At 46.8% G+C, this 13,558-nt stretch overlaps 1 protein-coding gene across 2 annotated transcripts; it reads left to right on the forward strand.

Moving 5' to 3' along the window:
- On the forward strand, positions 1 to 4,214 carry arsh (arylsulfatase H). Of its 2 annotated transcripts, none has more exons than XM_041883386.1 (11): positions 1 to 96; positions 924 to 1,070; positions 1,185 to 1,306; positions 1,417 to 1,539; positions 1,598 to 1,800; positions 1,994 to 2,214; positions 2,364 to 2,500; positions 2,720 to 2,854; positions 2,979 to 3,138; positions 3,220 to 3,341; positions 3,424 to 4,214. In XM_041883386.1, the coding sequence occupies exons 1-11, from the start codon at positions 92 to 94 to the stop codon at positions 3,837 to 3,839; spliced, it is 1,791 nt and encodes a 596-aa protein (XP_041739320.1). In that variant the 5' UTR covers positions 1 to 91; the 3' UTR covers positions 3,840 to 4,214. The 2 variants fall into 2 exon arrangements, with proteins under 2 accessions (XP_041739320.1, XP_041739319.1); XM_041883385.1 differs by lacking the exon at positions 1 to 96 and adding an exon at positions 356 to 402.
- Positions 4,215 to 13,558: the final 9,344 nt, after the last annotated feature.

Below are 13,558 nucleotides of genomic sequence, written 5' to 3' on the forward strand. Positions count from 1 at the left end.
TCATACTCATGTATCTACGGTAAATGGGGGAGAGTTGGACAAGAGTGTTACATTTTCGCAACTTGAATCAATCGCGTTGTTGTGTTTCAGGATGAGGTAAGAGTTGGTGATGTGGCAGACGGTATGGCTTGAGCGCATCATTTCTAAAAGCACCATTAATGCTTTTCATTGGTTATAACCTATAGCGATCTATAAGTGTGTAGATGCAACTCGATAAACCGTATGGCTTGGTTTTGTTTCGAAACGTTCAACCGGTGTTTCTATCAGGTTCTTTTACTGTATGGTTTGACCTTCTGGACAGTCATAAACTAAGACGTTCACCCATAAACTCTAAAGCAAGTCCTCGCACTGTTACACAACACTGAAGTTAATGCGTGACTGTTTCCTTACGCGAAAAAAAGTGTACGTTTTGCTGAAATAACTTATTTTTCAGACTATATTAGGCTATAGTCTACTTTTTGTCTTTATCTGCGTGGAGCTACGGAGAGACAAGCATGAGGAGATATCAGTCAGTCGGTCGGCTACTTGTGTAGATCAGAGGAAGATAAGAGGACAATCGTATATGTTGTTCACAAAACTAACGTTCTGTACCGTTTCACACTCCTGAACATACCTCAAGTTGTAGATCACTGAGATAAGTTAATGCTGACTTCACACATACCCCAGACAGATAGGTAATTGATGTCAATAGGAAGGTTATAGAGCACCATTTGTCTCTTAAGGTATGATCTATCTCTCCATCAGGCTGTCCCCCTGGTGTTCCATGAGGTGAAATGTTTAGAACCGTTACAGATAGAAACACAATTAATTTAGCTGACTAACAGATGATCACATCAGTTCTACATGATACATACTACCGATCTATGTGAACGTTCTGTAAAACTGCTCCCTCCTGACCTCTAACCCTAACCCCTGACCCCCAGGCTCTGCTTGCTGGCCCTGTTGCTGTGCCTGGCCACAGGAAGGGATGTCACAGCGTCAGAGGAGGACAGGAAGCCCAACTTCGTCCTGATGATGGTGGACGACCTCGGCATTGGGGACATCGGTTGTTACGGCAATGACTCCATCAGGTAACAGAGGCAACCAGGCAATCTGCAGCCGTCCCAAATACTGCAGTCTGAGTTTCTCTCTCTCTCTCTCTCTCTCTCTCTCTCTCTCTCTCTCTCTCTCTCTCTCTCTCTCAGGACTCCTAATATCGACCGTTTAGCAGCAGAGGGAGTGAAGTTGACTCAGCATATAGCTGCCGCTCCTCTCTGTACACCCAGTAGAGCTGCCTTCCACACAGGACGCTACGCACTGCGCTCAGGTAACACACACAAGTAACACGCACACACTCACGTACAAAGACAATATTGGAAGCATTATTGGAATTAATGGAATGTCTTTGTGTGTCTTTCTATTATAATGTGTGTGTAGGTCTGGGCAGTACAGGGCGTGTGCAGGTGTTGTTGTTTCTGGGAGGTTCTGGGGGTCTACCCCCCACTGAGACCACCTTCGCTAAGAGACTACAGGAGCAGGGATACACCACCGGACTAGTGGGTAAGACACCCCCCCCACACACACACACACACACTAACACACTGATGTGTACCTGTAGGAAAATGGCACCTGGGTGTGAACTGTGAGCGTCGAGGGGACCACTGCCACCACCCCAACACACACGGCTTCAGCTACTTCTACGGCCTGCCTTTCACCCTGTTCAATGACTGTAGACCAGGGGAGGGGACGGATGTACTAGCTGACCTACAGAACAGACTGTGGCAACTAACACTGCTGGGGTCCCTGGCCCTGTTCAGCCTGGTAGGGTCCAATGACTCCCTATTCCACATGACAGTGTCATGTCTGTTCTACATACTTAATCTCTATCTGAGAGCCTCAAACAGTTAACTGGCCTTGATGATAATGATTCACATGGTTTTATGAAACAAGGCCATCTAATGGCGTATTTTGATAGTTTTGCAGGTTTGTCTAACTCCTCTCTCCCTGTCTGTAGGTGTGTGTGCGTGTGTGTGGTCTGCTTGAGGTGAGTGTGTCTGTCATCGTGGCGGTGACCTGTCTGTGTCTGCTGGCGTTCAGTGTGTGGTTCGTGCCGTTTGAACTCCTGATGACCTGGAACTGCATCATCATGAGGAACCAGGAAGTGGTGGAGCAGCCCATGGACCTAGACACGTTATCACAAAGACTACTGGGAGAGGCCCAGGGCTTCATAGAGAGGTCAGAACAGTCAATCAGTCACTCAATCAATCATTACATTTTTATAGATTTTCCCCACATTGGCTATACCTATCTAGTACGTTCAGGGTAAAGGCTAGGGGTCAGTATTGGGCGAGAGTTCAAAGCTTGTTTGTGTGTGTGTTCGATAGGAATGCTGGCAGGCCGTTCCTCCTGTTCCTGTCTCTGGCCCACGTACACACTCCTCTGTTCTCCTCTCCTGGCTTCGCTGGGAAGAGTCGCCATGGTCTCTATGGAGACAACGTAGAGGAAGTGGACTATATGATCGGTGAGCGGTTTGTGTGTGTGCGTGTGATAGCTCTGACCAATAACACTGATAGATTAGAATGTTTTATTATGTTTACGATGTGTATTAATGATCTTACTATGATTTTATATGCTCTCAGGTTGTATGACAAGCAGTGGACAGGTTGGGTCTAGCCATCAACACTGTTGGATTAGAATGAGTTATGTTTCTGATATGTATTAATGATTGATCTTCTGTCAGGTCGTATGACTGAGACAGTGGACAGGTTGGGTCTGGCCAACAACACAATGATGTATTTCACCTCTGACCACGGAGGCCATATTGAAGACGCAGATGAACAAGGACAGAAAGGAGGCTGGAATGGAATCTACAAAGGTAACGACCAATCACAGGCCTGTACAGGGGTAACAACCAATCAAATAGAGCCATTTGAGCAATCAGAAAACAGGAAACGGACGTGAAAAACATTCTGATTGTCGTGTCCTCTCCTCTCATACAGGTGGGAAGGCGATGGGTGGATGGGAGGGAGGTATCAGGGTGCCAGGTATATTCCGTTGGCCTGGCAGGCTACCAGCAGGCAGAGTGTTTGACACACCCACCAGTCTCATGGACCTCTACCCCACACTCACACACCTGGCCAGTGCAACACACAGCGACAGGTACGTGTGTGTGTGTGTACTTGTTGTGTGTGTGTGTACTTGTTGTGTGTGTCTGCCTATCCTCATGTCTGGATATTCCAGGTTGTTAGATGGCTATGATCTGATGCCTGTTTTAGAGGGGAGGACAGAGCGGTCGCAGCATGAGTTCATGTTCCACTATTGTGGTGTTTACCTCAACGCAGTACGCTGGCACCCACCTGGGAGTGAGTACACACACACACATACACACACTACTATACACTACAACACACACCATCATCTCATTACATGTGTGTGTCTCCCCAGGTGAGTCCGTCTATAAGGTCCACTTCTTTACCCCTAACTTCTCCCCACCGGGCGCTGGCGGTTGCTATGACACCAAGGTTTGTTTATGTCACGGAAGTCATGTGACACACCACAACCCCCCCATCATCTTTGACCTTCACACCGACCCCTCGGAGTCCCGCCCCCTGACCCCAGACACTGAGCCACGCTACCAGGAAGTTATACAGCAGACTGCCAAGGCCGTGGAGCAGCACAGTGCCACCCTCACACACACACATCCCTCACACACCCAACCAGACACACACACTCCCCGGTCCGAGCCTGTCCCCAACCAGCTGACGTGGGAGAAGATTCTGTGGCGTCCATGGCTGCAGCCCTGCTGTGGAACATTCCCCTTCTGTGGCTGTACAGAGAACATTACGTCTACACTAGCCTAACACACACTCCTCGATGGCGGAGAAATGTGAAGGGAAATATGAAGAACTTTGAATGGATCAACTGCTTTTTTAATTGTTATAATATTTTTCAGACCGTATAATTTTTCTATGACTTCTAGACAGTTGTACATAGCTATATGAAAGATGGTAATAATTTGCTCAAAGATAAGTTATCTGTTGTTTTGATATCTGGACCAATCTTGTAATTTGCAATATTGATTTTGATTTAAAACAATTAAAACCTAAGCATTCTGAAAAAGCTGTTTATTTATTTTTTCTTGGAAGTTTGTGACTGTACAGCATGCACCTGTCAGTTACTACTCTTCACCACAGGGTGGAGCCACCTCCCTGGAATAAACATTCCTTTCTGCTGCAGTACATGTATGCTGTCTCCTGTTTTTTATCTAATTCAGCTGCATCTATGTTTACCTGAAACTGTGCTGGATTAGCTCCTAGCAGTCTGGAGTGTCTGACACTCCACTGAATCACAGTTACTTTGCTATTACAGGCCAGGGTTACTGAGTTAGGCAAGGTTATGGTTAGTTATGGCCTGTGAGAGCTGTGCTCTGGGAGTGTAGGTGGATCATAATACCACCAGGTGGCCCTGCAGCCATGTGTATCAGAGACCAACAGCATCATAGACGTCAGTACAATGCGCATGCTGGACAGCACACCCAGGTTCAGTAGGATAATGTTTCATCTGTGGTATTGTGTGGACCCACTGACTTCCAACTGATCAGTGGTGTGTGTTTCTTATTAAAGTGATGGATGCAGGACAGTGCATCTGATATCGGATCTGATATTGTTGTGGTGGCTGACCTCAAGTGTTTCAGCCTACTCTACTGTCTAAGGATCTTTTTCTTCTGATAAGATTAAAACCTCATCTCGATTCTGTTAATCCTTCAAGTTATTTTCTGTTCTGTATTAAAGGATTATTTCAGGATTCTTTGAGTGTTCTAAATCACACTGACATGAATAGCTCTCTACCTCAGTCACGGGCCAAGACTGGTCTTATCTAAATAGACAGACAGCAGTCATTGTGAAGCTATACTAGAAGACATGGTTAGAGTTAAGAGTGTGTAGGCCTCCTGTAGAGTCTAGGGCTCTTATAGAGTATAGTTATGGTCTCTGTGTCTCTGGCCAGCCAGGCTGTCTCCTGTCTATTGTTGCTCCCTGGTCAGTTGTCATCCTCAGTCACCGTGTTGTTCATGAATCAGCCCTGTGGTCATTGGGTCAAGCCTGGCAGAACAGATCACTGGCCAGTGGTGTGACTCAGTGCTTCATGAACATATTTCTCTAGCCTCGCCTAGTCTGACCTGGACTGGACGAAACCCCTCTGTCAGCACAAGCCCACCGCAACCACTGGTTCTATCTGCTGTCTTTAAGGTCACTGGCCCTTTAAATGCTTGAAACCATAAAGCATCTTTACTGGTGTGTTTTCCAGCTCTGGCTGCTCTATAGAAAGAGAAAGGCTGTGGCAGGAGAGCCACAGGAAGGAACTCACTTCCATACATCCAGCACAGGAGGCTTAGGGTTCGTTCCAGTGAGAAATAAATGTTTGACAGCAGAGTTCAGTGGTACTGCGGCTTCTAAAGGTCTCTGTAACTCTGGCTGGAGTCAGAGACCAGAGTTTTGTAAAGTAATCAATATAGAATGAGAGGAGTGACTGAATAATAGCAGAGCAGCTGAAGGCTATCACAATAACATTTGAGTGGCTTTAAGACATGGCTTCAACCAAACCAGACACAGGATCAAGGGAAACACAGGCATTTTATTGCAGACAGTTAAACCAGTTTGTCTCTTTCAAAACAACTCCTCCATCATGCCAACTGCCATGTGTTCTAAAGAGGGATGGATGGAGCCCACTTAGGCCTGATAGACCCACAGCAATGGCTTCCATGCCACCTGCAAAACTAATCACGCACATGCATGCACGCACACACACACGCAGGTGCGTACACACACACTATATGGAATCATTTGTCTTCCTTGCTTTTGGGCAGTGTTCCAGTGTTGTTTGAGATAATGGAGCAAGTTTAAGCTAAAGTGTTTCATGGTTGTAATTTCACAGGGCTGCTTCCATATGGATCTCTGGCCCTGAATTTATATACTGACAACTCACCTAAACTGCACTCAACCCTCTCTCCCCTGGACTCTTCCAACATCCCTTAATCTCCCCTCCCTCCCCCATCCTTCCCTCCCTCCCCCATCCTCCACCTGCCACCCTAGTCTGCCATGGCATCAGGAGTGAGAGAGTTCAGTCAAAAATCTGCTGTGGACTCAGAAATGTTCTGCCAAATGGTCAATAACCAAACAGTCAGCCAAATCCACATAGATGGCTTTTAGTCAGTGCCTGGGTGGAGTCATTCAGTGATGTAGTGTATTACTGGACTCTGGCACTTCAGATGGACTCAGTATAAATTACTACAGTCAGACCATTGTCTACTGGCTACGGCTTCCTATTCCCTATACAGTGCAGTGCAGGACTTTTGGCCAGAGCCCTACTGTATGATTTGTCCTATGCCTCTCCATATACTGTATCCTGCACCCAGTCCCCTTAACCAGAGTGATGATGACATGTCTGTACTCTGAGGATCGACTGTAAGGCCTGACTTCAGTGGAAATGCTGACACCATGTCCTTCTGACGGGGAGAGAGAGGTAAGAAAGGGGGTGGGGGAGAGAGGGAGGGAGGGGGGATAGGAAAGAAAGACTGTGTCTCTGTACCCAGAGTGTAGCCAACCCCCTCTTAGTTTGGTGGAACTATTCCAATGGATGACAGTCCATTCCATAAAAATGTGTAGGTTTTATTGTCACACACCGGATAAGTGTAGTGCATTGCACTAAATGCATCTGAATATGTTATATTGTAGTTTGTCAGTGCTGTTTAATAAATTGAACTCTTCTGTCAATTTATGGTTGTAAGGATGGTGGAGTTAGCACAGCTTTCTGTGTTGGTCCAGGCTAAAAGGTTCCTGTGTGAGAATGCTCCAGGGTTAGACCACTGAAACACTCAGCTGGAGAGCTTTCATTCTGTACCCCTAGTTCACCCCAGTGTGTGTGTGTTTCTCTTCTTTAGTTTCTGTTCTAACTCACAACAATCCCTGTGGCTTCGCTGGGTTTATATGATCGTTCAGTGCTTTCAGAGACATCCCTTTCTCCCCTCTTCCTCTCTCTCTCCCTTCCCATCAATACCTTCCTCCCTCTGATTCTCTCTCTTGTTCTCATCCTCTTTTTCCCTACCTCCCTTTTCCCCAGAGTCCCTCTCAGTCCTTCTCAATCCCTCTCTGTATGTATTTGTGTGTGTGTTGATTTTAGGGATTTAACTTTGCATGCAGTTGTGAGAATACATGTGGTTAAATATTGTGATGTGATATGATATGTGGTGATGTGATGATCTGCTGTGTTGTTGTATTGGGAGACAGGCAGTACCCTGTATGTGGTGATGTGATGATCTGTTGTGTTGTTGTATTGGGAGACAGGCAGTACCCCGTATGTGGTGATGTGATGATCTGTTGTGTTGTTGTATTGGGAGACAGGCAGTACCCCGTATGTGGTGATGTGATGATCTGTTGTGTTGTTGTATTGGGAGACAGGCAGTACCCCGTGATGTGGTGATGTGATGATCTGTTGTGTTGTTGTATTGGGAGACAGGCAGTACCCCGTATGTGGTGATGTGATGATCTGTTGTGTTGTTGTATTGGGAGACAGGCAGTACCCCGTATGTGGTGATGTGATGATCTGTTGTGTTGTTGTATTGGGAGACAGGCAGTACCCGTATGTGGTGATGTGATGATCTGTTGTGTTGTTGTATTGGGAGACAGGCAGTACCCGTGATGTGGTGATGTGATGATCTGTTGTGTTGTTGTATTGGGAGACAGGCAGTACCCCGTATGTGGTGATGTGATGATCTGTTGTGTTGTTGTATTGGGAGACAGGCAGTACCCCGTCAAAGCAGTACCCCGTCTGCTTACACGTCCCATATTCCACAGACACACAGTTACACACAAGCACACACACACACAAACACACACATGCACATTGATGAACTACCATGCTCTCACCCCACACAGCTTACTGAGTTTATTAGAAACACACATGAAGTATTTACAGAGGTGGGGCCTGATGAAAGACAGATAACTACACTGGTCTGGCTTTAACGCATGTATGCACAAACACACACACACACACAAACACACACATACACACAGTCTCCCGCAGTAACACAGCCATAATGCAGCTATACAGTTTCTACATTCCTAAATACGCTGGGTCAATAATTGTGTTCAATTGGCCAGTGTTCTACAGGGGAAAGATGTGCACTATGGGTGTGAGAATACAACGCAGTCAGCCACAGGAAATCCTTCAAAGCAAATTACGGTGTCTAAGCAGCCTCAGCCACATCTCTAGTTCTTCCCTTTCTTCGTTTTTATAGCTTTAGCACATAGTACAACCACTATGGTCAAACCACATTTAAATCCACTCAACGCTAAGTGCTGATGCTTCAGAATGTAAATAAAAAAATTACAGTTCTGTTTTTATCCCCCCCCCTCTCTTCTTGGTCCCCACATATGCTATTGCTAATCAGCCAGTGATTTCTTTATGCAGCGATCCCCTCCTCCTCTTCTCTCCATAACCCCCAGATATCAAAGCCCTGTCAGCGACCATGATGTCATCAGGAACGGTGTCCAATAGGTAACATCCTGGAAATAGTCAATGGAAAAAGTTTCCTGTAGGGGTTCCTTATGGGCCACTTCTACCTACTACCCCATGCCTGTCTCTGTCTTTGTGTGAGTATTTGTGTGTGTGTGTTTGTGTACGTGTGTGTGTGTGTGTGTGTGTGTGTGTGTGTGTGTGTGTGTGTGTGTGTGTGTGTGTGTGTGTGTGTGCGTGCGTGTGGGTGTGCGTGTGGGTGTGTGAGTGTGAGTGTGTGCACATGCATGCATGTGTGTGTGTGAGTGTGTTCAACCCTGTTTCTATCATGAATGACCACAGGTTTGAGAGGGAAGAACAGAGCAGGAGAAACATAAAGACATTGAGAGATGGAAAGGTTGAGAGAGAGGTTCTGGGTCGTGGGTTGTGTTTCTGGGAATCAGTGCATAACAACATCTGCAGGGGGGTCACTATATGGGGAGAAGGGGAGAGTGGGTGGCCACTTGTCAGTAACAGTAACCCATGTGAAGATGAACCAACTGAACAGAGAGGGTTGGTAGGACTGCTCTGTCTACTAGTTGAAGCCTTTACCAGCAGTTTGAGAGGACGTCACACAATATAATATTCTCACAAAAAATCAGATTGATTCCAGGTGGGTGGATGAGACTGGAGGAGATTGAAAATGGGAGGGAGCGGTGGAGAGGTGTGATGGAGTGACAGTGAGGACAGGGGAGGCTCTGAGATGAGGAGAGGAAGTAGGATGAGGATACAGGCATGTCAAATGAAAGACAGACCGGCTGATGACATCCTCTCCTGACTGCACTGTCTCCTCTACTGACTGTACTGTCTCCTCTCCTGACTGTACTTTCTCCTCTACTGACTGTACTGTCTCCTCTCCTGACTGTACTCTCTCCTCTCCTCTCCTCTCCTGACTGTAATGGCTCCTCTACTGACTGTACTGTCTCCTCTCCTGACTGTACTCTCTCCTCTCCTCTCCTGACTGTACTTTCTCCTCTCCTCTCCTGACTGTACTTTCTCCTCTCCTGACTGAACTGTCTCCTCTCCTCTCCTGACTGTACTTTCTCCTCTCCTGACTGCACTGTCTCCTCTACTGACTGTACTGACTCCTCTCCTGACTGTACTCTCTCCTCTCCTCTCCTGACTGTACTTTCTCCTCTCCTGACTGAACTGTCTCCTCTCCTCTCCTGACTGTACTTTCTCCTCTCCTGACTGCACTGTCTCCTCTACTGACTGTACTGTCTCCTCTCCTGACTGTACTTTCTCCTCTACTGACTGTACTGTCTCCTCTCCTGACTGTACTCTCTCCTCTCCTCTCCTGACTGTACTTTCTCCTCTCCTGACTGAACTGTTTCCTCTCCTTTCCTGACTGTACTGTCTCCTCACCTCTCCTGACTGTATCTTCTCCTCTCCTGACTGTACTGTCTCCTCTCCTGACTGTACTCTCTCCTCTCCTCTCCTGACTGTACTTTCTCCTCTCCTGACTGAACTGTTTCCTCTCCTTTCCTGACTGTACTGTCTCCTCACCTCTCCTGACTGTACCTTCTCCTCTCCTGACTGTACTGTCGCCTCTCCTGACTGTACTGTCTCCTCTCCTGACTGTACTGTCGCCTCTCCTGACTGTACTGTCTCCTCTCCTGACTGTACTGTCTCCTCTCCTGACTGTACCCTCTCCTCTCCTCTCCTGACTGTACCCACTCCTCTCCTGACTGTACTGTCGCCTCTCCTGACTGTACTGTATCCTCTCCTGACTGTACTGTCTCCTCTCCTGACTGCACTGTCTCCTCTCCTGACTGTACTGTATCCTCTCCTGACTGTACTCTCTCCTCTCCTCTCCTGACTGTACCCACTCCTCTCCTGACTGTACTGTCGCCTCTCCTGACTGTACTGTCGCCTCTCCTCTCCTGACCGTACTGTCTCCTCTCGTGACTGTACTGTTTCCTCTCCTGACTGTACTGTCTCCTCTCCTCTCCTGACCGTACTGTCTCCTCTCGTGACTGTACTGACTCCTCTCCTGACTGTACTGTCTACTCTCCTGACTGTACTGTCTCCTCTCCTGACTGTACTTTCTCCTCTCCTGACTGTACTGTCTCCTCTCCTGACTGTACCTGCTCCTCTCCTGACTGTACTGTGTCCTCTCCTGACTGTACCTGCTCCTCTACTGACTGTACTGTGTCCTCTCCTGACTCTACTCCTCCTCTCCTGACAGTACTGTCTCCTCTCCTGACTGTACTGTCTCCTCTCCTCTACTGACTGTACTGGCTCCTCTCCTCTCCTGACTGTACTGTCTCCTCTCCTGACTGTACTTTCTCTTCTCCTGACTGTACTGACTCTTCTCCTGACTACTGTCTCCTCTCCTGACTGTACTGTCTCCTCTCCTGACTGTACTGTGTCCTCTACTGACTGTACTGTGTCCTCTCCTGACTGTACTGGCTCCTCTCCTGACTGTACTGTCTCCTCTCCTGACTGTACTGGCTCCTCTCCTCTCCTGACTGTACTGGCTCCTCTCCTGACAGTACTGTCTCCTCTCCTGACTGTACTGGCTCCTCTCCTCTCCTGACTGTACTGGCTCCTCTCCTCTCCTCTTCTTTCCTCTCCTCTCCAAGCAGGTTAAACAGTAGCTACTTATTCATCAGGAGTTCCTATAAGGTTATGGTCCCCTGCCTTAATATTATTCCTGGGGCTGGATGTCTTCACATGGGATCTGCTTCAGAAACGGTAGATTAATTGAATTGATAGGTAACATAAACATGGCCGCTGAGCAGATTCCACAGGAAAGCCAAGCCAACCAAGGCTCTGCCCCAGGCCCAAATAGAATCTCTCTGAGAAGGGAGAGGTTACTGTCTCTGAGAGTGGAGAGGTGACTATGGATTACTGTCTCTGAGAGTGGAGAAGGGTCTATGGGTTACTCTCTCTGCCAAACCAGCTGTTTACAGGGAAATCATAACTTAGATTATGGGGTTGAGATGGTCCATATGTTTTTGCAGTAAATAAAATATGTTGGTTACTCACCACATTTTTGAAGAGATCTATAGTGTCGTAAATGTCATACATGAATATGAAATGCACATTTAGATCAATAGATATTTTAAGTTGTTCAGTGGTAATGTCAGAGATGTGCACTATTACATCTGTAATCCAGTATTATAGTGAAAAAGCTGTAGGCTGTATCTAGTAACCTCGGCCCTCTGTCCAGGGGGGAAGTTTCTCCAGTTGTCTCCAGATGTTTCTATGGAGCTGAGGGGACGACAGTGATACAGTAATAACTAGCAGAGCCATGACACACACACACACACACTCACATGCACGGTAATAATACAGTAATAACTCCCAGAGCCTTGACTGTATCGGTTCTATCTGCCTGTCCAACTGTAACGCCCCACCCCTGCCTGACCCACATACTAAACTATCCCTGTGTGTGTGTGTGTGTGTGTGTGTGTGTGTGTGTGTGTGTGTGTGTGTGTGTGTGTGTGTGTCTATGTCCTCATCCTACAGCCCAGTCACATACCTAACCCTCTTCAACTAAACCCAACTAATCCCCTAACTAACCCATCTCCCCTTAAACTAACCCATCTCCTCCTAACTAACCTATTTCCTCCTAAACTAACCCATCTTCTCCTAACTAATCCATCTCCTAAACTAATCCACCTCCTCCTAAACTAACCCATCTCCTACTAACTAACCCATCTCTTTCAAAATGAACCCATCTTCTCCTAACTAACCCATCTCCTCCTACACTAACCCATCTCCTCCCAAACTAACCCATCTCTTCCTAAATGAACCCATCTCCTCCTAAACTAACCCATCTCCTCCTGACTAACCCATCTCCTCCTAAACTAACCAATTTCCTCCTAACTAACCCATCTACTCCTAAACTAACCCATTTCCTCCTAACTAACCCATCTCTTCCTAAACTAAGTGTTAGAGGTTTAGATGGTGGAGATGGTGTTGTCTTCTCCTGGCCCATTCAGTGAGAACCCAGTGTGCTGCTCTCCCCATACCAGAACAACAGCAGAACCCTCCTTATAGAAGGCCCAGGTGTTGTGAAACATCCTCATGTTTTGATGTAGAATAATGCAACCCGGCTGTCTTATATTGCACATATATGTTACATCCTAGATTTTATATAACATTTCACAGACACACAACACACATGCACACACACACACACACACACACAGGTGCGCAAGCATGCACACAGACATACGCTCACATGGACGCACGCACCACACTCCACACAGTCCAGCACTGGGAGACATCAGGGTCAGGGAGGGTCCGGAATCATCCACCTCAATCAGACACAAGGAGAAGCAGGACCAGGTCTCACTGTGTGCGTGTGTGTGTTTTCCCTAAATCCCCCCACTCCACCACCTCCAACCCTCTCACTCCTCTGTTTTGGTATCAGTGCTATATGGGATTCAATAGACTTTGGTATGTTTGGATCGTTTCAGTCATCGTCTGGGTTCCCATGGTGACTGAGTCAAGTCTAGTGGACCGACTGTCTGAAACCACTTGCTGACTGAAATTATCAAAACTGATGAAAAACTTTCATCCACCTGGATTGATTTGGTTACATCTACATTTGTCATGTCTACAGACCCTTCCCATCAAATATGTAGATAAGTGTAACATATTGTCTATAGGTGAAACAGCATTGCACTAGTATTATAATGCAGCTGCAATGTCCTGTGAGAGGAACACAGATAGCGATTTTTGATAAAGATTTTAGACTGTTTGAAATAAAGAAAATATCTCTATAATACCGGTGTAATGGAGTTAATACATGTCTAATAAGAGAGTAATGGAGTTGGAATAGGAAGCAACTGTGTTTTGGAAAATGGGCTCCCAGGGAAGCGTAGGTGTGATGATGTCACAAGCACGACTTATCTGTCCTTAAGACCCATTTCCTGTTTTTTCTGCTGAGAGTCATGGGATACAAAGCCTGATGTTCCCAAACAAACCCACTGTTTCTGTCCCCCCCCAGGACACACACAAACACATACACACAAACACACACACACCCAACAGACCACGCTTTGATGAGCGTAAA

This window comes from Coregonus clupeaformis, chromosome 29 (genome assembly GCF_020615455.1).
Source record: "Coregonus clupeaformis isolate EN_2021a chromosome 29, ASM2061545v1, whole genome shotgun sequence".
Classification (NCBI taxonomy): domain Eukaryota; kingdom Metazoa; phylum Chordata; class Actinopteri; order Salmoniformes; family Salmonidae; genus Coregonus; species Coregonus clupeaformis.

Excerpts from the sequence above, each read along its gene's own strand:
- arsh (XM_041883385.1), top strand. The coding sequence starts at position 371 with ATGCGTGACTGTTTCCTTACGCGAAAAAAAGT. Across the intron at positions 1,540-1,597 it reads ATACACCACCGGACTAGTGG|GAAAATGGCACCTGGGTGTG; the intron begins GTAAGACACCCC and ends GTGTACCTGTAG. Across the intron at positions 1,801-1,993 it reads CCCTGGCCCTGTTCAGCCTG|GTGTGTGTGCGTGTGTGTGG; the intron begins GTAGGGTCCAAT and ends CCCTGTCTGTAG.